General features: G+C 47.9%; 8 protein-coding genes across 8 annotated transcripts; 3 read left to right on the top strand and 5 right to left on the bottom strand.

Annotated features, from left to right (window-relative positions):
* Positions 1–362: 362 nt before the first annotated feature.
* I303_102042 (uncharacterized protein) lies at positions 363–2,199 on the bottom strand (the record flags this gene model as incomplete). Its single annotated transcript, XM_065968460.1, has 8 exons — positions 363–561; positions 685–722; positions 922–1,024; positions 1,220–1,299; positions 1,386–1,598; positions 1,718–1,857; positions 2,013–2,092; positions 2,174–2,199. The coding sequence occupies 8 exons, from the start codon at positions 2,197–2,199 to the stop codon at positions 363–365; spliced, it is 879 nt and encodes a 292-aa protein (XP_065824532.1).
* A 626-nt stretch (positions 2,200–2,825) lies between these two features.
* On the top strand, positions 2,826–5,076 carry I303_102041 (uncharacterized protein; the record flags this gene model as incomplete). Its single annotated transcript, XM_018405173.1, has 5 exons — positions 2,826–3,445; positions 3,519–3,912; positions 3,976–4,004; positions 4,068–4,354; positions 4,439–5,076. The coding sequence occupies 5 exons, from the start codon at positions 2,826–2,828 to the stop codon at positions 5,074–5,076; spliced, it is 1,968 nt and encodes a 655-aa protein (XP_018265454.1).
* A 179-nt stretch (positions 5,077–5,255) lies between these two features.
* I303_102040 (uncharacterized protein) lies at positions 5,256–8,647 on the bottom strand (the record flags this gene model as incomplete). Its single annotated transcript, XM_018405174.1, has 6 exons — positions 5,256–7,191; positions 7,294–7,445; positions 7,528–7,622; positions 7,756–8,006; positions 8,146–8,395; positions 8,488–8,647. 6 exons carry the CDS (start codon positions 8,645–8,647, stop codon positions 5,256–5,258), a joined length of 2,844 nt encoding a protein of 947 aa, XP_018265455.1.
* A 1,260-nt stretch (positions 8,648–9,907) lies between these two features.
* I303_102039 (ubiquitin-conjugating enzyme E2 8) lies at positions 9,908–11,036 on the bottom strand (the record flags this gene model as incomplete). Its single annotated transcript, XM_018405175.1, has 5 exons — positions 9,908–10,371; positions 10,444–10,496; positions 10,591–10,705; positions 10,853–10,932; positions 11,029–11,036. 5 exons carry the CDS (start codon positions 11,034–11,036, stop codon positions 9,908–9,910), a joined length of 720 nt encoding a protein of 239 aa, XP_018265456.1.
* Positions 11,037–11,725: 689 nt separating this feature from the next.
* Positions 11,726–12,639, top strand: I303_102038 (uncharacterized protein; the record flags this gene model as incomplete). The annotated part of the gene is made up of 5 exons (XM_018405176.1): positions 11,726–11,910; positions 12,019–12,077; positions 12,155–12,210; positions 12,293–12,433; positions 12,538–12,639. 5 exons carry the CDS (start codon positions 11,726–11,728, stop codon positions 12,637–12,639), a joined length of 543 nt encoding a protein of 180 aa, XP_018265457.1.
* A 2,059-nt stretch (positions 12,640–14,698) lies between these two features.
* On the top strand, positions 14,699–17,173 carry I303_102037 (uncharacterized protein; the record flags this gene model as incomplete). Its single annotated transcript, XM_018405177.1, has 10 exons — positions 14,699–15,641; positions 15,689–15,797; positions 15,851–15,865; positions 15,918–15,993; positions 16,053–16,142; positions 16,203–16,294; positions 16,350–16,389; positions 16,436–16,498; positions 16,550–16,638; positions 16,702–17,173. 10 exons carry the CDS (start codon positions 14,699–14,701, stop codon positions 17,171–17,173), a joined length of 1,989 nt encoding a protein of 662 aa, XP_018265458.1.
* A 1,083-nt stretch (positions 17,174–18,256) lies between these two features.
* On the bottom strand, positions 18,257–21,942 carry I303_102036 (uncharacterized protein; the record flags this gene model as incomplete). The annotated part of the gene is made up of 3 exons (XM_018405178.1): positions 18,257–21,097; positions 21,185–21,622; positions 21,724–21,942. 3 exons carry the CDS (start codon positions 21,940–21,942, stop codon positions 18,257–18,259), a joined length of 3,498 nt encoding a protein of 1,165 aa, XP_018265459.1.
* Positions 21,943–22,408: 466 nt separating this feature from the next.
* On the bottom strand, positions 22,409–26,326 carry I303_102035 (uncharacterized protein; the record flags this gene model as incomplete). The annotated part of the gene is made up of 7 exons (XM_018405179.1): positions 22,409–23,242; positions 23,299–25,274; positions 25,332–25,446; positions 25,499–25,568; positions 25,631–25,951; positions 26,045–26,162; positions 26,314–26,326. 7 exons carry the CDS (start codon positions 26,324–26,326, stop codon positions 22,409–22,411), a joined length of 3,447 nt encoding a protein of 1,148 aa, XP_018265460.1.
* Positions 26,327–26,838: the final 512 nt, after the last annotated feature.

The following is a 26,838-nucleotide window of genomic DNA, read 5'->3' as shown; positions in this document are numbered from 1 at the left end:
TTATTGCCATTTACCAAAAAAATTGTCAATGGGATACATGTGAAAAGGGACTGAAACCGTATCATCTGCCAATTATTTTGATGAGAAATGATCAATGGTACATGCTCAATGATGTCGCACGCGTCGCGGAATCCGTCTTGTTCTCTGTTCAGAGAAACTTTGTGGGCACTATGCAGTATCAGGCTGTCCAGCCTAGTATCAACGAATCACATCTATGTCATTGCGGCCGTCGCTGTACGTACAGTACATACAGTATGTTCACTGTGTCAAGTACAGTGTCTTGTCTCAATCTTTCGAAAAGAGTAGCAAGGGAGGGGAATGCGAGGGGGAACAAGGATTATTTTGTTGGGAGTGATTACGAATTACGTATTTGACCTCATCGCGATCGAGTCTCCGTAAGACGGTAGATGCGAAGGCGAAGTCGAAGTCGAAGGCGAAGCGTCTTTTCTGACCAGACGAACGGGGGGCCAGACGTACAAGAAAGAAGAAATCACGATGAGCATAGGTACACTATCGAGAATGTAGAATGCGGGTTCGCTCTGTGCTAGAGCAGACGAAGCCCTGTAAAAGTTTACAATACCAACAAACACAACGGATTCGGTTTATCAGCTATTGTACTGTATGTATTTCATCGCTCCCGCTCCCACGATGACGATAAGGGGTGCAATACTTGACTTGACTTACCCGGAAGTATATTCGGCAACTCTGTATATGGATCGAATCTGTCGAGTCCAGAACGACAATACGTTGATTAGCAATCGGAACACCTGGATCTACCCATACTCTGCTGAAGTTCGTTATGGTAACTCATTCAAAAGCAACGACCAGAGTCGAAGGATCAACGATGAACAATGATGGATGGACCCTGTCCTGTCCTTTTGTGGCTGGGATTAGAATCCTAGAGAGAAGCGATGGACTCACCGTCAGGCAGACACTGGAGGCTACGATCAGCCAGAAAAGCTTATTGGCGTTCGGGTCGTTTCGCCATCTGAAGGATGCCCCCTGAATTCGGTCGAGGCGGTTTCTGCGTTGAGATATAAACGTATTTGTTGATCAGTATCCAGTATCCGATTTTATACTGCAGAACACCACTGCGTTCTCAGGAATCTCCGTCTTCTGACCGTGATTCTCCCAGAACCTGAGTCTCCTCTCGGAAATGTATCGATACCATACTCGTTCTCCGTGGTCATCCATGCAGAGCAGATAGAGTGGCACTCACAATCGCCTGAAGAAGGCAACGGTCATACACGAATACAGAGCGAAGAAAGCGAGCTGCACCCATAAGGCCGCTGTGGTGAGCTAGTGATGTTTCACACCCAAAGTTGATTTGATTTAGTCAAGTTCAGTTGAGCAACCTCCGTCATACCGTCATACAAGTCACTCACTTTCACGCCGATAGGTACCAACTTCCCAAAGGTAATAGTCAATGCCGTCCCGGCAAGCTGGGCAATGACCAGCGTGATATCGATCATGACGAAGAGGATCACTAGAGCGCGTCCCTTGACGAGTAGTTGTTCCTCCTCGTGCATGTAGGTGGCCAGACGAGGCACAAGTCCGTATATCTGAGCGAGGAAGGCGCAAGGTGACAGCAGGATGAACTGGGTAAGTGGAACAATACATCGGTGAGCAGTTAGTCTTTAGCCTTTAATAATAGCTGCTACTGTATGCCTCTGTCTTCTGGGTCGAGATTGAGTCGTATGGAAGACGCAACACTCACAAGAGTTTCGAATAACCAGGACCAAGCATTGATACCGTTCCTCCTGGAGATCCTGCATATGAAACCGAGAGCCATGAATGTGGCGCCGAATATGGTCTGTAAGCTAAATTTGGGCCGGGGTTTACCGAAGCGAAAGTATCCTACACTATCGTCAGCCTTCCTTGCCTTCATGGAGAATTGAATGATTTGTATTGGACCAAGATGGAGCGAAGCAAATGAAGCAAATGAATAAACGAATGAGCGACTGAGTGAATGAGTGAGGTAGCGAATCAATACAAATACAGATTGGACTCACTAGTCCATAGCGCAATTGCTATCCCACCGAATACGAGGAAAGCTATGACAGCCGCCGGACCATTTGGATCGTAGATTGCTCTGTTATCGGTGGCATTTTCAGCCCATGAGAATCAATCGTTAACTTATTTGAACTGAACTGTCATCAGAGATTTCACTCACACGGCACCTGCTGTAGTTGGAGCCATCTTTCACAGTTTTGCTCTGCTTCTGGAATCCTGGTGTTCTTATACATCAGCTCGAAATGAGTTCTCTCGTATATACCTGTTTATATATATGACATATGGTGCTCTTGGTCGACTGACTCATGATCATATTTTTCTGTCGTTCCTCCGGAAAGGGAGTGCTATTCCTCCGGAGCGGCTCATCCGCGGATAAACCCTTCCAAAACGTGACAGGTCGGATAGTCAGATTATCGAGACCTTCCATTTTTAAACCCTCAAGGTTATGCATGCAATGGCTTGCTCTTGCGCATTCGAGGGGTGTGTTGGGACTACTGAAGTTTAGAGTGGAGTGGTCTCGATCTGTCTAAGGACAGATGAAACACGGTGCTCGGGCTCTCGACCTGATAAGATTATTATCGACCCTGAATCGGACGCACCAAATCGTCACCACATTTTCGTCCGCACTGTAATACATAGCACTTGCCCGACATCATCATTTTCATCGCTACAATCCATAACGGCTTTGTACAGTCTCGGCGGATGCTCCATGCCCTAGATCCATGATACATCTCGACCACGATCTGCTCACTCGCAGCTCAGTCCGTCACTCGACCCAACCCGCCCGGATTGCAGATTCCACACTAAATCGGATGCCTTCTCTGCCAGTCAAAGGTAAACGAAAAGCCTTTTTAGATGAACAAGGGTCCGACAAGAAAGAATACTTGCGCCAGAAGAAGAGGACCAAGACCGGGATCGCTTGTGATGCGTGCCAAAGGAGGAAATCAAGGTGTGAACTGGTAGATCAACAAGGCTGTCATCGATGTCGAGTCTTAGGTACGACATGCTCCCTCACCCCGGAGAATAACGATGTACCCTTTCATCAACAAACGTTCACCAATCAAATCACCCGTGCTTCACCGCCCTCGACCCCGCTCTCGCGAGCCGATGGGACGTTACTGGAGAGGTTGGATCATCGCACAGCTAGGATCGAAAGTCTCATCGCGCAATTATCCCAATCCCAATGTCAAGCTCAATCTCAATCTCACTCTCATCTCGCAAGGGGCATCCATCGCAACACATTCAGATCACAACAGAGCTATTCCGATCAAGAAGAGCGAGAGCGGTTACCCAATAATCTGCATCATGAGTACAATCTAAATGGGACCTCCCAGATCTTGGGTGGACTGCAACTCGCCCGTCGCCAGAATTTGATAGATCCCATCAGTGCTGGTATGTCGTGCGAAGAAGAATTGAGACATAATTGGAAGGAGTAAGTGCATGATCGTCCAAAGGCAAAAGGATGCATTCTTGGCTAAAAGCTGTCGTCGGTCGCCTGTGTGCAGCTTTCAAGCAACAATCGATGCCATTATTCCCACCGACGACTTGTTTCAGACGACGACCACCCTCAGCAACCCTCTCCTACGATGTGCCATACTACATTTCGATCCTTCCTTTTGCGATCATAAACAGCTTGACTCCATCATACATCTGAATCTGTCCCTGATCCCATCTTGCAAACCCAGCTCGGACCTCGCACTCGCATTAACTGTCTTATCCCTTTCACCGTGTCCGCGACACAGGATACCAGCATCGGAAGATCTCTATCACGCTTCGATTAGAGCCTTAGATATAGCTAGATCAGCAGGACTGGATGAGGATATAGATCGATTTTCACAGATCCAGCCTACAGACCTTTGCAAAGATTGGAATAGAGATTTGGTCAGACGCGTTGCTCTTGTAAGTGGTCCACCCGAGCAACTGTAACAAAAAGTAAACCGACTGATGTGGTGGTTACGGTAGTACTTCACTGTCGTGCATCGAGCAGCGATGTAAGTCTCTCAGCGATCTTCACAGTGAACGTTGTACATTGAACGCTCACGTCAGATTCATAGACACCAATTCTACAACTCTCCATCATGCTTCGTCTCAGCGAATGTCTCAAACCCGTCATTATCGGATCTCCTCACTCACGATCAAGCCTACGATTTAGGACCAACATTTCAACATCTGCTCTTTCAACATGAATTGCTTGCACAGATATCACTTGTGTCGGCTGCCATGCGCAAGCTGCGTACGGCTCGCATATTCGATCCCGTTGATGCAATCAGGCTAGCAGAAGCAGTGGAGCGGATGAGCAGCTCATTGACAGCATGGCGCGACAGAGTGAGGTTTACAAGTCGTGAGTGCCAATCAGAGTTTCGGCGTCAGAAACCAAAATACTTTTCGCGCAAGTACCTGAACTTACTGTTAATGTACGAAATAGTGACCTCTTGTCATTACCTCATTATTCTATCATTTCAAATGGAAATGAGTGCATGCCTTCGTGCATCAAGCGAGATCTCGAGTGTACCTTTTCCGTTGGATTTTCCCGATCGATCACCTAGCATTCCTCGGATCGGTCGATTGCTCATATGCGCCGCATACAATCTTATCACCTTCATCTTAGATGACGACAACAGGGATCTGGGCCATACACAAATTGGAATGCTCCCATCATGGACGTACACCTTATGCTTCTTACCATATGCCGCTCTTCGATCGATCAAACAATTGAATGGATCCCAGCTTCCGCCCGATCTCAATGAAGACAAGCTTGAATCCTACCGAAATCATCTGCTGGCCTCGCATCCCACCGCCTTCCATATCTTGGAGGGGATAGACAAGATGCACACTGACCCGGGATGGGGTGAACATGCCTCCTCGGCTAGAAATACAGATTCGCTAGAGCCCGGATCAGGTATATATGATCTTTTCTCGGGTGGGACGAACGTGAACGGGAACGAGTTCGACTGGTGGTCTCTATTCGATTGGCCTTTGTTATGTGGCGATGATCTGAGCTGGGCTCAAAACGAGAATACATCGGATAATAACGGTGATCAACCTGTGCAGCATATCGCCTGAATGCAGTGGACAGTCTGAATCATGCGAATGAAACATACTGTATTGTATACTGCAGTATCGCACATTTTCAGAGTTTGTGCATAGCTGTTGGCTTTTACATTACTTGGTTCACATCGGCATCATCCCCCACATCATCATCATCATCAGTCTCCGATAATCGGCTGCAGCTCGTTCAACATTCAATACAACCTTCCAACATGCGTCAACTCGCTACCCGGTCTACTATCTCCCAAACCTATCGGACTATTGGGGTTGAGCTCTATAAACATCTCGTTCCCCTCCATCCCCCTCGCTGTACCTGCACCTGCGTTCGCGCCTGCATATCCATAAGAGTGTCCCGACGATCCCGTACCACTAGGCGTAGGCGCGGGCGTCATATATCGACCAGTGTCCGGTGTGCTCGCATTGAGCGTCTTAGCTGACGAGGGTGAATTCGAGCTCGAACTCGTTGTATATGGTGTGTTGCCGAAGAAGCTTCGAGTGGCGGTAGAAGGCATCAGCTGACTCGAAGTTGGCGTTCCACCTCTACTAATACTCCCATCCCTATTGTGCAGAGGTATCGACCTCATCGGACCGTTATTCAGGGCAAGAGGGAAGATCCCCGAATCGGGTCTAGCAGCTTGCGGGATATTGGGAGTCGAGGGCACAGAAGGTAAACTCGATAAAGTCTGATTAGCCCTGGCAAAAGTGGAAGTGGATGTGGATGTGGCAAATATGAAATCCGGTAACCAAGATTTCACCGTATCTATAGTTTTCACACTCAACCCCCTGGTCAAGCTCGTACTTGATTCCAAAGGCCCACCGCTATCGGGAGTTCGAGGTGTCATGTTGGTATTGCCAATAGCTGTTTTAGGGGTTTTGGGAGTAAAGTTGAAATTGGTTTCGATAGTTGTGGCCGTCGGTAGATTATGAATGTTTCTCGCTCCATCCCTTAAGGCCTCAGCCTCTGTGCTTGTGCTGGCAAACGCATCTGCACCAGCATTGAATAAGTTCAACGTGGACTCTGCACCTGCAGACTTAGCTCGATAGAGCGAAGACACCGCTTCTCTAGCGGGGAAATACCTGGCGATATTCGACATGATCGAAGATCTCGTAGCTGTCCTCTGGACTCCGATAGAAGTTTGAGGGGAAGCAGTCATCATTGTTGAAGGTGATTTAGTATATGGTGAATAAATGGGGTTGAGGGGATGATTGTGGCCTTGTCCCGTCGTCGGTGTATAGTCTCCATACTCGGCAGGGATAGGTGGGGGTGTTATGGGTGTCGGCTTTTGATAATTGTGGTTATAACTGTCTAGAGCGATATCATCATATTCCGGCTTATTACTGTTGGTATCCCCCTTCGCCTTTGCGGATAAGAGGGTCAACGAGTTCATGCGGCCCAATAAAGGGGACTTCGATTTCATCGTGGGAGATGCGATCCGAGTAGTGTTCTGAAGCCACATAGCACCATTTGTATTGCTTGCAGAAGCAGACGTGGCTGAGCGTAGCAAAGGAGAAGGCGAGGACGAGGTAGCATACGTAGCTGTATTGGGCATTGGATTTGGTGCTGTAGATGATCTAGGGGCAACAGGTCGATAGGCTGACTTTCCACTAGTACCGGTTGTTGAGGAGGTCCCTGTGAGCGTGTCGGCGGGCGGAGCTTGATAGGGAATATAATCTGGGTAATCTGGAGGAGGCGATCTTGGCAGTCCCATGGCGGTATTCCACGTAGCCGTATTTAGCCCTCCTGAATATGGTGTCTTGGTCGGATCAGGGGTGTTTGCATTTGTGTTCGGATTCGGATTCGGACTTCGATTAGTCGTTATAGCTAGATCCAAACCCGCTGGTCTGCCTGTACCCCACACATATTCCCCTTGAGTGGCCACGAACGATGATTGTCCAGACGCAGGAGTCAATGGAGAAAGTAATGACGAGTTCGGTCGACCAGATGATTTGGCGGAATGAATACCGTCTTTGCCTATACCATTGGCGAAAGCATATTGGGCTTTGTATCGATCCTGCCGCAGCTGCTGCTCTTTTCGCTTGTTCCGACGAACAATGATAAGCCAGCATAGACCAAGCAAGAGGATAAGGAATGATAGGCCGCCTGATATACCTGCTATCAAGGGTATATGACTGAACGACGGTTACACTGTGTATCAGCACCACACAGCCAAATAGCTTCATTGCATGCTATGGGATATGCAGACCACGAGTTGGGAATCGGAACGGACGTACGACTTTTTCTCTTCATGCGGGACAGTAACAAGGGCGTAGTCAATGATCAATTGCTCGCCTTGCTCATTATTGATTATGTGTAACGTATGCGTATCGTTCGGATCGAATCCCCCGCTCATGTAAAGCAACGAGCCATGTGTTTCCCAATCATTCTATTGCGTCAACATTGCTCAGCCACCATCATCACGAGAGACCTTTGAGTCGGATAGCAGCTTGAATATCAGAGATGCTTACCCGCATATCGATATCATGCTGTAATTGGCCATCCAGCATCACCTGCGCAGAGCCACAGTTCGGTCCAGATAGCCCGTATACATATACAGCTTCGCCTACAATGCCAGCAAATATCATTCTATGTCAGTCCAAATCAAGCGCGACATCGAAACAGGTGTTTCCATCGTCGATGCAGCACAGTACACACAAGCGAACGATCAAATGTCTCCTGAATCATGTGATGCTTACCTTGAAATGTCAGATCGACTGAAGCACCTTGAACGGTAGTCCCGCTCAACGAACCTCCGTAAAACCCACTCAGGCCCGCTTCTTCGTACATGGTCTTCAAGGTGAAATTCACGTAGTCGCCGTTACTCGACCCCGAAGAAGAGGAGAGACTCGTCCATTGGTCAGGATTCGTGAAGCGGAACGAAGGTGAATTATCATCTATCGTCTGATTGACAGCGCTATCTCCGCCGTCAGATTCAATTTCGAGCAATCTAGCATCAGCCACATTCGCCCGTACATCATCACTGCTTTTCGAAAAGACGAAATTTCATTTGCCCTTGAGATCATAGGGTACTCTATCCTCCGACCTGAGTCTGGGTGAGAACGATTAGGAGTACCAGAGTGACTCACCTTCCAGCATTGTAAATAGGTAATTCACCTTGAATCCCCATAAATTCCACTCCGGACCCATCTTTGCCTCGCACCTCGACCAGGTGAATTCCGGAGGGTAAGTCCGTCCTCAAGTATTTGTTTGAAGAGGGCAAACATGCGTCCGACCATTCTGAGCCATTTACCCTATATTGAGCGTGGCATTGATCATTCGAGGATGAGGCTGCGGATGAGGAGGACGGCGCAGAAGATTGGAATTTTATCGATGAAGCTATGCGTAACAGGTGTAGCACGAGTAAGTCAATATGTGTTAGCTTGACTCACTTGGTGTTCCGGCTCAGCTCGACCAGATCAGCGACTTACCTGTGATGTTTATACCTACGATCGCGTCCCCCGAGGAAGTGGTGTGGAAAGTCTGATCCCATCCGTGTCCATCGGGTCTGTATGCCCCTAACCATGAGTTCGAGGGGGTGTAAGTGAAGAGCGGCGATGTATTAGGGATGAAGAATAGCGTGGAGGGCATCGTCTGTGATTGAAGAGGGTTGAGGTATCGACAGTGGTATTGGTGTCGATATTGATGTCGGTATCATAAGCTGTAGTCTAAAAGGACGTCTGTATTATATTGCAGGTTTAGGTGTTGCGTATGCGGCGATCTACCGAGCTCGAGCGTGTACAAACTTGAAGAACGTCCGACGTTTGGCGAGAGAATGAGGATATGGATACGGATGACCAACCGGACCAACGAAAGTTCAATGACACTTGCACCTTCTTCCCAAGTAGGAATGAGCTGTCGATACTGTAAGCCGTAAAAAGGCGGACTTATCAGTAGCGGTAGCAATAGCCCTTCTGTAGCAGTAGCAGTAAAGCACAAGCACAAAAGATCAGCCAAGTCAGTAAGAGTGAGAGTGAGAGTGTGAATGCAGTCTACGGTATCCTGCACAGCACAGAGTACCAACAATGAAGTAGGCACACAGCACCAGGAATCAATCCAGTCCTTTCTCATCTTTTCCCCAAATCAGAAAACTTTTTCCCTCACCAGATAATCAAGATTCGTGTGGACTAGAGGGGCGAACGAAACCCCATTCGATTAGAATTCCAAGGGGATGATCGCATCCGTGCGGAATAATCAATAATGACATCCCCTTTATGAATCGTCCTTTGTTCATTTTCGATATCTTGCGCAATTTCCTCGGCGGATGATGAGGATGAAAGATGGCTAGACGTCCTTTGTACTTGGACCAGTGGCTTGCTGTATGCAGTATTCAGTACTTTATGCAGGGTCAGCTTGCGCGATGGTCCTTCCAGAAAAAAAAAAAAGAAACACGGAAAACGAAAAGAAAAAAAGAGCAAAGTTCTGGTCATTTTCGGACACTCGTAAATCGATTAATCTCTCCTGAAAGGTATGCCGCATAAGCAACGAGCATCGCCCCAAGAGCTCATCTTCCCGTGGATCCTTGTCGAAGAGGCGCTAGGCTCGATGCAGAGCAAGCGAGATGGTAGGACAATAGTGTGATTGAGGATATTCACTTTCAATTCATAACATACAACAAATGTGTCCAGAAGTATTAAAGAAAGAATGGTATATGTAAAGTATAACAAGTGGATATGGTGTATATCGAAGAGGAAGAAGGAGAAGGGAAGGGCTGATATATGCTGTTCACTAGAAATGAATTGGGATGTGATAAAGGTGAATGAGTTGTGTGGAGGAAGAGGAATGAGGACAGATGCATTCACGGGTTCGAAGTGCGATGATGTGTGATTGCAAATTTGTTCCGAAGACATACTAGTCATCCATCTCACCCATAATCCCATCTTCGTCACTCAACTCGCCCATATCACTCATCGTATCATCTTCGTCTTCCTCATCGTCATCTTCGTCTTCTTTGGCCCCGCGTCCATTGACTTTCCCATTCCCATTTCCATTTCCATTTCCGTTGGTCGCCTTTGCTGCTCCGTTGCCATTCCCATTACTATGTCCATTCCCATTCGCATTCGCATGACCGTTCCCGACAACTTTCTTCCGTAAAGGCGAATTACCTACTTCCTCATCCGAGTCGTCCTCGTCGTCTTCTCCTGCTTGATCGGCATCTTCCGGGGTAGCATACCGATCGACGTATGATTCTACTTTCTTCGCGTAGGCTTTCGGGTCGCGCATAAGCAGGGCGGCTGCTTCGCCGTTCAAGGGATCGGCTGGGTTTGGATAACGCAGGAGTTGGGGGAGGAAGATCTCGAAGATGTTGATTAATTCTGCGTATGAGTGATCCAGACAGGTCGATCAGCTTCATGGCGTATAGCAGGACGGTGCGTGGAAAAGCTTACCGAACATTGGGGACCATGTCTGATTTATGACGTCTAGACAGACACTACCGCTCCTGCAACGGAACGGAATGACAATTAGTTATAGTCGAGACACTCAGCGCCGCGAGGCGATACAGTTAGATATATATGCATGAGTGCAGCACTCACAACTCGTCGATGTTCGGATGAAATATCTTATTCATGAATCCGATACTCGGCGATTTGTATGGGAATTGTTCTGGCAGTTCGACGTGAATCTTCCATACTCCCTTTGCGAACGGTGCTGGTTGGTCGGCCGACTTAATTAGCTCAAGCGTCCTTCGGACATGTGCGGTGGCAATGAAGGAAACGTAGACGGCATAGGGAGCAACCTGGAGTACGACGAGATGGCAGGAAGATATGGTGGGCGAGCGTATGGTAGAGGACTCACTTTCAGCTGGTCCGTGGAATTTGACAAAGAACTCAGACATCTTATTGTTCACTAGGGTGACATTGTAATCCGACATCAGGCTATAGTGAGGGAGAGGGTGGCAAATATGGTGCGTGTTATATGCATCAGCTATTGTAACCAGGCTCAATCAAGAATGGCCAGAAAAGCTGACTCACAGTTTCATGACGTCTGTGTCCACCCGTCTCTTTGGAGAGCTGTAGAGACGCCCGAAAGAGGTTATCAGCTGGGACCGTCGTCCTGCTCAAAAGACGGAAGGATGGGTGGATGGTGGGAATTATGCGGGAAATGATACTTATCATTGTGACTTATATTCGTCCTCTTCTTCACCTCAAAACTGAGCGAGCGATAACTGTGCTGGTAGGATAGGGCGTATGATGTTGGCTGGTCTCTCTTTACAGTTGGTAGATTAAGTATCCCTCTGAGGATATATAAGGAAAGTGAGAGTTGCTGCCTGTAATACTATTTATTGATCACACCTTATCGTCCCCATTGACGGTTGTATCGTATCTGCGCTCGTTGAAACTCAAAATGACATAAACGGGTACCCTATCCGGGGTAAGGATCCGGGGTAACCACGTTATTCATAATGCCACTTTTACTTTTTTACCGATTTATACTCCCGCTCATTCTCACATCTGCCTCTGTCTGTCTGATATCTTCTGGTTCTCATCCTTCGACATTTATCAGGCAGAGAGTGTCAGAGTGTTAGGGCGTAGCCAATACATTGACGGATATTTGCGTGAATTCCAGCGGCAGCTTCAGCTTCGAGAGATAGAGCTTCGAGACAATATATTGAAGTAGCAGTCTATATTATCAGCTGCGAAGACGAGATTTCCGTTTACGTTCGACACCATGGCCTCATCATCGCATCCGTTACTTCCGCCGCTGTCAGGATCAGCAAAAGCATACTTTATTCCTTCACCGCATGAAGAACACAACTTCCACCCTCACCCTTCGCTCCAATTAGCAACGAGGGTAACGCTCCAATCGGCTGGTGTGGGACTATTAGTCAGTGCAGTACAAAATGCTTTAGACAAGTAAGTGTTCATTGCCAAATTGCTTCTCGTCAATGAGTCCGCCATGCTAGTTCGGCTGTACCTGGAACGTTGAGCAGAATATCGTATTGATCATGTATCTGCCAATAGACACAACTCGGGTGCTTTGGGTATCGTGACTCGAACAGGAGGAACAATTGGATTCTTCGGTAAGTCATACTCTCCATTCTCCCCTGCATTCCAATACCAGCAAGACTGATGTTGATGGATCTGTTATCGCTTGTAGCCGCTATGGGTTTCTCATTCTCCTTGACACAGGCAATGACAGCCAACATCCGTGAAGTGAGTTTAGACTCGTCTCCCCAAGCAATCAAATCTCAGATGGGCAAAAGGATGAAGAGCTGATATAGCTTGACGTGATCAGACCGACGACGCATTGAATGGAGCTGCTGGAGGTTGCGCAGCAGGATTCTTAGCGGGAGTAAGAGCTAGATCGTTACCTATGGCTTTCGGAGCTTGTGCAGGTATGGGTACTTTGATTGGTACATTCAACGCTGCCGGAAATGTGAGTGATCTCCAACATCTAGCAACTTGCAATACACGTCTCATCATGATGTATCTGTTTGAGGAAAGGTGTTTTGTTTGGGATACTAATTGTTGGTGATGTAGGCTTTGACTGGAACCAACCGAAAATTACTTCCTCGACCAGAACGAGAAGAGTTACGTCAAGCGTTCTTCAAACAGCCCAAGCATGTCGAGGAAGCAGCATAGATGTATACAATTGGATTGGCTTGGATTGGCTTGGCCACATCACGGAACAGAAGGAAGAGGTCCCACGGTAATTCGGGACGGATGATAGATTGATCATCATATCATGCAATTGATACATTCATGGATACTGACCATGACAACCATCGCGAGACACGATTTATGGTGAAATGGAGCAAGCTATCCTATTCCGTCTTCACGCTAAGCCTGACCAGTCATCCGGGGAGCTCACCATGCGGTACAGGCCCATATAGAAGGAATGAATGATTTCTGGGCGCAAGATCCGAAACAATACACACCACAACACAATACACAACATGACTTACCGATTGTCGACGACGCACCACGCGAGATATGCCTTCTGGGCTATGAAACTAGGTACAGCTACCCCGAAGGCTTTAAGCTGTCTGTATATCGGCTTAACTCGGTAATGTAGCCTACACGCCGATCAGTCGTCATCAAAAGTTTTTTTCGATGCTAACTAATGTCAACCTCGATATTGACGTTGATGGTGATGGTGATGGTGATGGTGATGGTATCACGAGCTGATTGATGGATTCCCATACTACTGATTAGCTTGTTCAACAAGTTACTAAGCTACTAGCGAATCGAAATTCTGGAATTTGTCAGATAGAGAAATAGAAAAGATCGTCAAGTCAAGACATCATACGGTACGGTATAAAATGCGATCACGATTAAGCATCCTTCATCGATCGGATTCGGTAACTCAGTATCGGTTCTGATCGTTTTTCGTGCGCGGACATCGATGTTGACATCGACGTTGACTTTGATGGGTCTGCTTGTTTTAGGTCATGTTCCGGATCTTCTACGTAAACCCATTCCGAACTGTTGTCGTACCCCAAACAATGTATTTCGTTTGATACTGGCCATCGGCAATCTCTCATCCTAATACTTGTTGGATCGTCACCTTGTCTACGTCCTGGTGCAAGGTAATGAAGAGGTCTCGTCCATCATCTTTCCCGCATGGACACTTACTTGGGGTAATCTCACTCGCAATGTCAACTTGACATGAAAATACATTCACCAGCTGAGGCGGGCTCAAAGGAATGACGTGAGGACGCACACGCCTCACCATCAAATCGCGAGGTACACACCACGTCCTTTGGCCTATATCAACTGCAGTATATCGACTATTATGCTGACGCGCATGGACCGTCAGTTCTAGCTTCAGACGATCAGCGATCAAGATTCACACTACTGTTAACTTTTACTCTTTCGCGCACGGCCCCTCTCACTTCAAAGAACACGTTGTTTCTCTCATTAATGGAAAGAAGAGGAGAACGCGTCATTTTCACGAACAATCACTTCAGTCTAGTCAACTTGACTGTTATCACCTACCCACTCTCCTCGTCTCAAGAACCTATTTTCCTTCCCATCTGAATTCCTATCGACTTCTTCAAATGACAACATACCTCTTTCGACTTCGTTACCGCTCAATCCACATCAATCATCACCAATGTTGTACCGCTGATCATCTCTGCCTTATCAACCATCTTTGATTCCCATCAAACGGTGACGGTGACGGTGCGACACGTCAGGTACACCGTTTCACACTAACTTGTTTCAAATCCTTGCCTTGCCCATACTATCTTTTCCTTTTCTTTGGCTGGCCAGGTTTGATTCTTTCTTCCTTTCCTCCCCTTTTGACATTACAGATCGGGTTTGACACCTTTCGGGCCTTCCTTCTTCCTTCCTTGCCTTCTCACATAACACTGCCTTTTTACTCCGGCACAAACCGGTTGATATCTACCGTTATACCGTTCTAGCTTACATCAAAATCAACAGAGTGGGAAAAGATGCATTAGTCAACCGCATAATCAATATATATATATATATATCTTTCTCCATCTCAGACATCCATCATTATTTCATCTTTCTTCCTTCCTTCTCTCGTGAATTGATCTCCCCGATAGATATCCTCCGTAGATCTTTCACTGCTTCTTCCTCCTTACATCCACTCATCCATACACCACAAGACTTCCTTAAAATCGGGTCGCGCGACTTTTTGTATCCTTCCTTCCTCCAAATTAGTCGTTGCATCATGGCGACCAAGCCTATCTCGCGATCACTCAGCCCTTCGTCTCCACCATTTATCTTTCCCCGATCACCACCTTCTAGATCCGGGTCCACTTCCACAGAGACTCTCTCCTCTACATTCGTCAACACGAGTTTCACTTCTTCTCTCGATTCGCACACGGAAACTTTTAAAGCTGTCGGCGCGGAAAGAGACAAGCCCAAAACTTCGGTATTTCCTTCAAAGTCTAATCACGCAGCCACGACAGCTAAGACTTTTGGCGCAGGCTGGAAGTCTTCCTCTATCTTTCATCCTATCACCTCCCATCCGACAACAGGTGCCGCAAATCAAGCTTTCCTTCCCTTGCTGGATACCAAAGGACCATTCGGTAACACATATTATATACGACCCAGATCACCAAGCCTTCCGAATCTGCCGTCACATATCATGACGCCGACAGAGCATGTCCCGCAACACACCCAAGGACCCGTACTTTACCCTATCAACACCCACAACCTGCCTAACGACTTCGAATTGCATACTCCTTGTAGTCCTAGCTCCGGTGACAGTCATTTCTCGCCATACCCAAACCCACCCAACGATGAAACCCCTCATATCCATCCCATGAGGCATCAGCCGTCAATGGCATCTATCGATATCGAGCTTCAAGATCACTCAAATTCGGATCAGGGAAGAGATGTTTACACTTCAATCAGTCCAATTAACCATCATTCCTCAGTTCCTGATCTTCCTTACGTCCAATCGCATCCTCACAGACAAGCAAATGTTCAATATCTCGAAGTCCAAGATGAAGACGCACCGATCCAATTTGATCAGGCTGATCAAGCAGGTATGAAGAGAGGGTTGAGAAGGATGCCCGCTTTCAACTTCGGTCAGATGGGAGCGAGAAGTAAGCTCATGAGCACGAAAAGTATGCCCGTCATCCCAATGATGGGTGAAGGAAGAAATGGTAAGTTGACCTTTTTGTTGAATTTGCGGCTGACCTCCTGATATCAGTCTTCATTCATCGAGTAAATGCCGAATTAAGTGAGGAAGGTCTTCGAGCTTACGCATCCGATTTTGGTGATGTCGTTTCTGTCAAGATCCCTGCTAGAACTCCAAAACCGTAAGTCGTCAACTGAAGTAATCAATCCATTAGCTGACATCGACTGCTTTCAGTCATGCATTCGTTATGTAGGTTTGTGACTGTAGACACCCTACCCATGACTGATCGCCAATCACATAGGTTCAAAAAGCCCGATCAGGCGCAAAACTTCATTGTTCACCTCAAAATGAGACATATCGACTGCGAATTTGGCAAAGTGAGTCTCACACACGTTTTCCCAGGTCAGACCCAAATGAAGCTTATCTCGTATTGTAGGAGGACTATCAAGTTCAGAATAAGGCTCTGGAAGATCCGAACTCAGCAAATCTATATATTGCCGGGTTACCTACGAATCTCACTCTTGACGTGAGCTGACATACGAAGTGTAATTTTAGCCTTGTGCACGCTGACATTGCTCCTTGGCAGGAACTCTCGGAAATGCTCGCACCGGGAAAGATTTGCTCTTGGAAACCTTTGGTGGATGAAGCTGGGAACAGAAGGGGTCCAATAATGGCTCGGTGAGTCACTGTAAGCCAATCGTCCAAGAATTCAGCTGACGCTTGAGAACGACAGATTGCAGACTCGTGTTCAAGCTATTGACGTGATCAATAAAGTGAGCTGCTTTATCTATCGATAGACGGAGCTGACGTAATCTGCAGATCAACGGAAAATACTACCAAGGAATGAGCGAGCGGATACAGGCTCGTATCGCTGATTCAGACGTACGCGGGACAACCATAGCACCGTCGCAAGCTAAGCTAACAGCTTTACAGGAGCAAAAACACTTCAAACGTCATCAAAGTATCAGTCGAGATCGACCCATTCCAGCCGACAGATGGGCCCACTCGGCATTCGCGACAGAGTAAGTTTCATTGGCTTTCACATCGGATCTTACCAACTCTACTGATCGTCTTGTCTCGGGTAGAGGAACGCACGACATCGAGCTTCTCCATACTCGAGAGTATCTGGCTTCTCAATTGGAGGCGATTAACAACCAACTGTCCCGTACCCAGATTCGATCTCCTAAGATTGTACACACTCCAAACGATTACGGAACCGATATCATTGGCCCTTCTCCCGTTCCGATCGGTCAGATTCCTCCGGGATGGGCTACCGGGCATCGACATACCTCTTCCAACTTCTCGGTTGACTCGCTTGGATCTTGGCCTGACTGGACCGGCACTTGGACTCAACAAGCACAAAGCCCCAATACGATCGCTTCGGCTCACCAATTCCAACCAAGACAGCAAAGCTTGAGTTTTTCCGATCATGATCATCCGTCGCTCAAGGGGCCCACTCCACCTTATAGTACTTTACATCTCGTTAAATCGTCACCCGAGCTTGGTACGAGAGGCGATACTGCAGCCAAGCTTCTCTGGGACAGAGATAACGCTTAAAACTTGGCTACTACCAAAAGCATGGCAGCAGCAATCAATCACAAGATCCACAAGGATACACCGAACGGGGATCTGCTGCTCATTCTCCGCAGTTACCGACGACAAATTTCTTCCTCCATCGTCAATTCTGCTTTCTTCTGATTTCTTTCTCACTTGTATAAACATATACCCTGTTACCATAGCTCATCATATGTCTTCCCTTTCATCACCGCTCGAAACCAACTTTAGTCGGTCTTTAACCTTGCCTGTACTTTTATACATTCACAAGCATCCCGCTTATCCTTTCTTTCAATCTTTGCTACCGAATAGTACCATTGGTCATCTCTATATTTGTATCTGCTTCCTTCATCTTCACCAATCAACCATACTCCGTCATTATGCTGGAATGAACCGAGACCTCTAACATACCTTCCACCAAAAAATTTATCATCAAAACATCTACGACTCACCGAATAAAAATCAAGCCAGTATCAAGACTGGATCACATCGCAAGGAGATCTCTCAAATCTCAAGAACAACTAAATCATCGACAACCAGGTGGAATCTGGAAGGAAGGGTGAGATCAAGGATAAATCGTAGTATCGTTCAATATCTCAATATGAGAAGCCGATATACTTACTATTGACGAAGTATGCGTTGTACTGTCCTTCGTTGGGTACTATTTGTTTATATCGATCCATTTATCTTCAATGCTTTTCGGTATTCCAATATAAATCATGCTATGTCTCTCATGTATGCATCAAAATGTGCCATATGCCTAACTTATGACTTAAAAGTATTTACATGTTGGCATTGTTCTGCATGCGCCATTAAACTCACTACACATCGTTCTGATGAGAGGGTATCTATTCACTAGATGGTATCTATTTGAAGGAGGTATATACACACAAATGATCGCGGTCGCTGTATGGTGGGATTTATACCAAATCGTGCGGAGAAGGTTTTATCGTGGGATGGTATAACGTAATGGAAATACAGTATACAATACACCACACAGAGGACATGGACCTGCATTGGCATGAGGTAAGTCGGTCATTGTCATTGCAATAGCAATAGCAATTGCGGTTGATCTTGATCTAAGTCTCAATTTCGTTCTTGATCCAATACTCCAATTCTAGCTTTCCACATCTCCTCTTTTAGCTTAACTACCTTTTCCCAAGTTTTCTCTTCCCATTGATTATGATTTTGGTTTTGGTTCTCTGCTGCTTCAGGATTTGTGGATGATTTGGATCTGATAGTGAAATAACGTTTTTCAACCAAGTTGGTATTAGTGCTGGGGTCGGGGTGGGAGTTGGGTTGTAAAGTAGGTGTTTTCGGATGACGGGGCGGTAAGACTGGAGGTTGAGAATTCGGCCTAAACCTTGATGAATCAGAAATTGAGTTTGAGGTAGAGTTGCGGTCTCGGTTGATGGGGAACGCCTGCTGTTGTAATGGCGATAAAGGGAATTTCTCATCCAGGTTAACAGGAGTGAAAGGTGGTTCCTCCTCTTCCTCAACTTCGTTCCCTTCTTCGCCTGCATCCTTTTTATCTTTATTATCGTCAACATCCTTGAGATCAGCATCTGCGCCGTTCTGACGTTGCGGTTGGTCGCCATGATCCTTCATTTCCGTTTCCGAATTACTTGCCTCGACGGTCGTATTGCCATTGTCTACCCCATCTTCTTGCTCTTCAGTATCTTGGTTATCCGACTTCCCAATGGCATCACCGGAGGCTTCCGGATCAGAGAATCCCCTGCTGATATCTTCGCTCTTACGTTGATCCAGCTCATCTCTCAATTCCCTCAAGATATCTAGCTCATCCACGTCTCCGTCCTCAGTATCGACGCCACTGGCACCTGATTTCGCATTGACGGGCGTAGGAGGTTGACTGTTCGCTGGACTGTCCGCAATCGGTGAGTTCGCCCCACTGCCTCCGGCGCTCAATTGAGATAGTCGATTTCGAGCTGCCGCTCTGCGCGGTATAGGCGGAGGAGTTGCAGCTGCAGCTTTCGTCGGACTGTCCGTACCACCATTTCCAGTCATCGAATTCGAAGTTGATGAAGCTAATTCCACTGTGCTATCTTTTCCTCCTTCGGGCTCCGATGACTTCGTGTCTATACGAGGTGGTGGATGAGGTGTAGCTTGTTCATCTCTACGCTTGATGACATCTTCTTCACTGTTCGCCTGATCATGATCATGGCCATCGTCAGAAGGTAAGTCGTTCTGCCCGCCTTTGGGGGTATGGAACCCTGTTTCGTCGGTATTAGTGGATAGGGGTATCGAGATGTTGGATCCAGCTCTAGATAAACCAGGACGCTGTTCTTCTTCACTTTCTTGTTCTTTGTCCTGCTTCGCATCTTCTTGTATGGCCCCGACCTTCCCATCAGAAGGCGGCTCCTGAATGATCGGTACTTCAGATTCAGCCTTCTCCCGTTCACCCTCGTCTCCACCGCCAATCTCTATAGACGATTTCTTCTTTTCATCGATATCCAGGGCATCGCCTAATCCTAACCCTCCATTACCATTGCTATCGCTCTTCTCAGCACCTAATGAGCCCACCGATTCTCGTCTTTCCGGACCAGCACCAGGAGATGCAGGTCCAGAACCCGATTTCCAGCCTCGGGTCCAACTGCCCGTTGACTTGTCAGATAGCTTGAAACCTAAGGCCCATGATGATTTCTTACGTTGAGGTAGTGGTGGTGGTGGTGCGGATGGCTGAGCTGGAACTTTGCTTTCCTCCAAACTAGAGACAGCCGGTGCAGTGGGTGTACTTTGATCTGCTGTTGTCGATGCCGTCGAAGCGCCAGCAGAGGCGGTGGCTGATTCTTGAGCTGTTGTCGAAGTCGAAGTCGAAGTCGCGGACGCAGACGCAGAACTACCGGATAATCTGTTGTTTTCCGTGTTGGTGTTGGCGGTTGTGGATACAGTCGCTGTCCCATCGTCGCCGTGCCATACAACATGTATGATACCTGTCCTCACGAAATGCCATAATTCGCAAGTCGCTCGCATTCTCTCTAAACACCATCCAGTCCTGCATAGCGGATACAGCTTCGAGTCCCCCTTCTCAGCCGTCGAACCAGTCTGGACTTGCGCTTTGGCGATCCTGAAAATGTATACCGAGGTTATACTTCCGCTAGAGCCTATGGCAGGTGATACGGCGGGAGATTGGCTAGGTGACGGAGCGTGCGGTGCTGGAGAGGCGGAAGGCTGAGGAGTCGCGGAGGTCGAAGAGGAGCCGGCAGTGGCAGTCGACGAGGACGAGGAGTTGAAGAATGGTTTGAGGGAGAATCTGGATGTAGTTGAACTGGTACCACGTTGAGGATGTATGGGCGGTGGACCGAAGTGAGAGCCGCCCGGTGATTGCGGTACATGTTGAGGGAATATACTTCTCCCACATAGACTACAGCCTATATCCTGCATAGCTGAATTCGAGTTGCTCAGTAAGGTAGATGTCGAGACAGGTTCAATGATCAGATCGCCAGATATGATAGCTTGTGCAACGCTCCTGCGGGATAACCAGCTCAAATCGGGGGCGACGTCTAGCCTCAGGGTGGGATCGTTATCCTCGGCCACTGTTCTAGTTAAAAAGGGCTGTGTGAGGAGATTGGTGACTAGTGGCGGCGGGAACGTGTTTTTTGAAGTTTCCTTGAGAGGCCGTAGGGATCGCAAGTGCGTGATGAAGGATATGAACTCGGAGTAAGGCAAGTGTGATGAGAGGTATTTCCGGGTGATCGTTATTGACTTGATATCAGATGAGTTTTGTGAAGATGTGTGGGCCGCGCTTGGATGGGAGGATGAAGAAGATGATGTCGAAGCAGCGTTTTGAAGATGGAGTTGCATATCCCGAACGGCTGCTTCGGCAGCAGCGAGGTTCTCTTCCGTCGATTTTAGCCTTGCTTCAGCTGAAGCTCGAGACATCCGTTCGGTAGCTACCATGGCGTTTGCCTAAAGATACCAATCAACGAATAAGCTTAAGACCTGTCAAAGCCTGGCGCTTGAGCTGATCGCGATCGTATGTAGTACGGAACTCACCTGATCAAACAACTTCGCCGTTAAATCATCGACCTCATTCTCCACCTCTCTCCTCTTCTCTTCTGCCGTTCCTCTACGACGCTCTTCTTCCACTAAACCCTGAGCCAACTTCTGCATCTCATCCTTTATCTGAGACCTCTCAACCAATAGACCAGTATTCATACTCTCTTCCCATTTTTCCTTTTCCTTCGTCAACTCTTCTGCTCTAGTATTGAGTGTCTTATGCGCAGACTGAAGTTCATGCAGCTCATCCTCCAGATCCGCGGATTTACCAATTGACGAGATCAATTTCTGGTTCAGCTGCACCGACTGGTCCGAGAGTAACGATAGTTGCGTTCGAAGAGACGATATCAGGGAGGTTGTTGGTGATTCCGGTGCATGGAGGGTATCTGCTTCGTGAGGTCCGAGTAGATCTTTAGGTAATGTCAAAGGTGATGGCTATTGATAGATACCACAAATCACATCATTGTTCAGTTCAGTCATTCCGTCCGTCATCCAAACAACGATGCTTTGGGCCGAGAAGATGTTCAATTACTCACTTTCTCTCGTCTTGATTGCACGTCTGCTGTTCCCACCTCTTCTGCTTCCCGTCTTTCCGATTGCACACCATCTACGTCGACCTTCGAGTCGGGCGCATTCTCGTTCGTTGCAGTAGAATTCATCTTACCGCTCTCGTCGGCTATTTGGCTAGACTCAGGCTCTGGCACGTTGTCCCGCTCCTCGTCCACTTTGTCCGCCTGTTGTTTCTGCTCTGACATGTTTGCTCGTGCAAGAATAAAGATCAGAGCGAGTCTAGCGGAGCGAAGGTAAGGGTGGAGATTGAGTATGGGGTATAACGTTGATTGGCATTTACTTCTGGTTGATTGACGATCAACACGTTATCACAATCTCGTATCATCGCATCGTCGCGTGGAATTCAAACAAAATCAACAATCTCATCATACGCGTGGCACCATCAAATCACTCTAGATCTCTCTCTCTCGCATAAATGCAAAGGATTAAGGCTGTATAAAGTCCATAAATTGGTGCATGGCATGAGGATGGATGATACCTATTCACAAGTGATTTCTACTTCTTCAATACTGTGTACTTTTGATTGTAATTACTTAAATAACCAAAAATGATAATCTATAAACACGTCCGAAAATGCTCTTCTAGCTGATTAAAATACAAGAATGGAATGAAAATATGTTGCCGAGCCACATCAGGCTCTAGGTCTCAGACTTAGGCGGATCCGGGTTGGAACACGACTCTCTCTTGCATGTTGATGAAGATATCGTCCGCAGGATGTCTGTAAAGAGGTTGTTTGAGGAGTTTTTGATCGAGGTAGTGTCCGACGAAACCGATCGATCGACCAAGAACGAAGAGACCGTTGAGGGTACCGCTCTTGAGGTATTCAGCAGCCTCCTCTTCAGTGAAGGCTCCCGAACCAGAGAGCAAATCACAGAAGGAAGCGGCGATGGCACCGTCGACGTTGAGGATAAGGGTGTTAGCCTTTTGAGTGGTTACGTCCTCTACCGCAAGAGCGAAATCGAGAGTCTTGTGGGATGGGAAGTGCTTCTTGACGTAGTCGACGACCAAGGTGACTCGGAGATCAGGGTTGGTCTTGGACTTAATCTTGTGTCCAATACCTGGAATAAGCTTATTGGCCTTTCTGTTTTGGTCGACAAATTCTCTGGGGGTAAGACCGGAAGAAACACCTCGGGAGAACTCAGCAGCAGCACCATCGAGGGCACCACCGAATCGATCACCGATGGTCAAGAGACCGGCAACGAGGGAAGATATGAGGTCTTTACCAGCTCGAGCGGTGATGATGGTGTTCATGGCACCAGATACAGCAGGTCCGTGATCGGCGGTAAGCTGGAGAACCATCTCGATGAACTTGCAAGCGAAAGCCGGAAGTCGTCTCTTGAACCAAAGTAAGGAGATAACACCACCGATACCGAGCTCTTCCTTGAAGACATCGGAGATTCGCATACCAGCGTACATGAGTTCTTGACCTCGTTCATCGGAGATGGTGGAGATGAAGGCAGCTGGTTTTCGGATGAGACCGAGTTTCTGTAGAAAGACATCAGCAATGTGACTTCGAGATATCAGAGAAATCAGCTACTCACAGAAGCCCATTGGTAGTCCATTGGGATTTGAGGGGGTTCAATTTCGGCTCTTGGGGTGATAGTACCGGCCGATACAAGTTTCTGGTAAGTAGCCTTGAGGACTTCAGGGAGGTCTTCGAAAGTGTCGGGAACGATGAATCCAGCAGCTTTCATAGCTCTGTTCTTGGCATCGGCGGTTTCCAGATCGGAGTTGGCCATGGAACCGGCGTGACCGAATTGCACCTCAGAAGTGAACATCTTGGCGCAAGTACCGATAGCCCAAGCGACGATAGGCTTCTTGATGATACCCTTCTTGACGGCTTCAATTACTCGGTATTCTTCGTTTCCACCGACTTCACCCAAGAGCAAGAGTAATTTACATTCGGGATCGGCCTCGTATCTGAGAAGATGGTCGATGAAAGAGGTACCAGGGTATCGATCACCACCAATGGCGACACCTTCGTAAACACCGTTGGTGGTGTAAGAGAGGATGTTGTTTAACTCGTTAGACATACCACCGGACTTGGAAACGTAACCAACGGATCCGGGTCGGTAGAGTTTACAGGCGATGAGGTTGTCCATCATACCACCAGTGTTACCGATTCGGAAACATCCTGGTTTGATACCACCAACGGTAGCAGGACCGATGATGATGACCTCCTTCTTGACAGCGAGGTGTAAAAGCTCTCTGGCGTGTCGCTCAGGTACACCTTCAGCGATGATACCAATAGCTTTGATTTGTGGGTACGTAAGAATATCGAGAGTGGAGGCGTAAACGGATCGGGAAGATGAGAAGTTGACAACGACATCGACGTCTGGGTGCTTCTTGATAGCTTCACCAACGGACGTGTACACTGGGAGAAGAGTCTCCTTAGTACCCCAGTAGAATTTCTGGATGTGGTGACCACCGAATGGGTAGATCATGGCAGCCACGGAAGGTGTCTTTCGGCCACACGAGAAGTCGAAATCAAGCATTCCTTGTATAGCTCTGGGTTGAAGACCGAAGACAAATGATCGGGTGTGCTCGTCGAAAGGTCTGAACCAAGGTCTGGAGCCAAGCTTCTCGGTCTCGAATCTGACAATGTTGTCGTTAGGTTGTTCTCGAGATCCATCAGCCTTGACGGAACCGACTGGTTCTTGGCTGGCAGATCCAGGAAGAGGAGCGGCGCCGTTGGTGGCAGGGGAAGCGGGAGAAGAGGCGATAGGAGTGACGTCTCGGGTGGCGGCCGAAGCAGGTCTTTGGATACCAAGGGCCATGGGGACGATAGCAGTGATGGGAGATTCAGGACCGTAGACCTTCATGGGAACACCAATAGATTCACCACAAAGTCTCATAGCCTTGAGACCTTCTTGGTAGTTGGGACCAGCTCTTCTAACCCAGATGGAGACCTTGTGTCGGAGAAGTCCTTCCTTGAATTGCTTAAGGGCTCGGATGATACCTTTGAAGGTAGCAGCAACATCTGAGAAGTTGGCAGCACCACCACCGATAATGAGCACCTTTCCTTCGGGGTGAGGTTCACCTCGAACAATCAAATCGATGATGGTCTTGGCGTATTCGTATGTTTGACCTTCGGTGGGAGCACCGGAGTATTCACCGTAGTTGGCTAGTTCGTGTGCGAAACCAGCAGCAGCGATGGCGTCTGAGTACACGACCGAAGCACCACCACCAGCTACCATGGTCCAGACTCGACCAGCTTGGTTGAGGACTGTAAGCTTGAGCGAAGCACCGGTAGAGGCATCGAGTTTTTGGATATAAGCCTCTTCTTTGGTCAAGTCTCTACCGAAAGGAGCGGGCCAGACCATAGGGGGTCCTCGGTCGGCCTTGATAGAGGTGCCAGCGGTGGGAGTGGCGGTGTCTCGAGCAATAGCCCACTTAGGTCCACAAAGGAAATCAGCGGTTTGATCGAGCTTGGCGGCCATATCGAGGTAGTGAATTTCGGCAGGTTTGCCCGGAGCGGCATCGAGGACAACAAGGGGGTTTATTTCGAGGTAGGCGACTGTTTGATGGGTCACATTAGCATCTGGGTTCTCCAGTGTCAGTGGCTGTTACTCACAATGCAGGTCAACGTAGACAGCGTAGAGTCGGATTAAGAAGTCGGCAAGCACATCTTGCTTAGCAGGAGCGACATGGGCAAGAAGGGTGCTGATGAGGTGTTCTCGGGATGGGAACTGTTAAATGGATAAGCTGGGGATCTAGGACATGGTAAGGAGCGCTACTCACCTCCTCGCCGACAGGCAAAAGAAGCTTCAAAGCCTTGGCGTCGACATCTCCGACATCTACACCACCCTCGCTAGAGATCATCTCGTCAGCTCATTTCAACCATTGAGAATATGTGGCGGAGAGCCTACTTACTGGGTGAAGAGGATCCAGTCACCTTCTCTAGTGGAGTTGATACAAACGTAGTATTCGGTATCGGCAGGGTGAGGGCAGAAAGGTTCGATGATGAAGGTGTTGAGGGTTCCAGTTGTCGATTCGACGGTTACTGGTTTACCAGCTTTCTCCTCGATCCAGGCACCGGTCTCTTCCCAGCCTTTGTTGAGACAGAGAAGACCCGCCTTTCCTCTTCGCTTGATCAGTTGATCTGGTTTACCGACGAGCTTGGAGGAGAAGACCCATTCTGGGAGGCCTTGTCCAGGCTTGATGGGGGGTGAGAGTTGCTTGGTGACGGGATCCCTGGAGAAGCCCAGGTGTCAGCTACCAGTAAGACCAAGGGAAATGAGGGACAAGGGATGTTCGGGACCCGTGAGCTGGGATAGGGGTACTCACCATTCAACGTGAGCTACTTGAGCAGCGGAGAGAGAGGATTCGGTTTTGGTGGGGATGGGCGTAGGAGATCGGTTGAGCCAGTAGGATACGAGCTGCTTGGCGTCGAATTCTCGGATAGCTGTGTGAAAGCGACAAGTCAGCTTGTGGTTGGTACAACAAGGGGGAGTATAGAGAAGGATAGAAATGCGGGAGTTGTAGTCATTCCAAAGAGAGAAATTGGACGAGGTCCGAGCGCTTTCGGCCGTTGTATGAGGCAAGACTCGACTCACCTTTGGTAGACATGATGGAGAAGAGGAAAAGAGAGTTATGAAAGTAGACTTAAGAGCTGTATGACCGATTTACGAGCAGGTGAGTAGCATGAGGGGAGCATGGACATCGATGAGGTCAGCTTGAGACTGACAACAATCTTTCAACTTTTTCGGCTGCACCGAGAACTCACGTTTCGATTGTTGCTTTGCGGGAGACCTTTTTGTAGAAAGTGAAGAAGAAGAAGAGAAAACGAGAAGAGAGGAGACGAGAGAGAAAGGTATAGGGATGATCACTAAAGCTGTAAAAAGCTGAAGAAGAGAGAAGAGAGAGAAACGAAGAGGATGATGTTGAATAGGAAGATATATTGCTGCTGCAGCCAGGAGATGGATGGTACGAGTGAGGTAGCGTAGTTTGTTGCGGGACCTAGCGCGTGGTTTGATTATTTGATTTTCCCCATGAACCCATTTTCCTGACGTGTAAACTTCTCACTTATCTCCCCAAAGATGACCTTTTTTATCAATCATTCAGGGTAACACAGGGTAGAT

The sequence above is a fragment of the Kwoniella dejecticola genome, chromosome 2 (assembly GCF_000512565.2).
Source record: "Kwoniella dejecticola CBS 10117 chromosome 2, complete sequence".
Taxonomy (NCBI): domain Eukaryota; kingdom Fungi; phylum Basidiomycota; class Tremellomycetes; order Tremellales; family Cryptococcaceae; genus Kwoniella; species Kwoniella dejecticola.
Note: the sequence above shows the minus strand (reverse complement) of the source record. Positions and strands in the feature narration are given on the sequence as shown.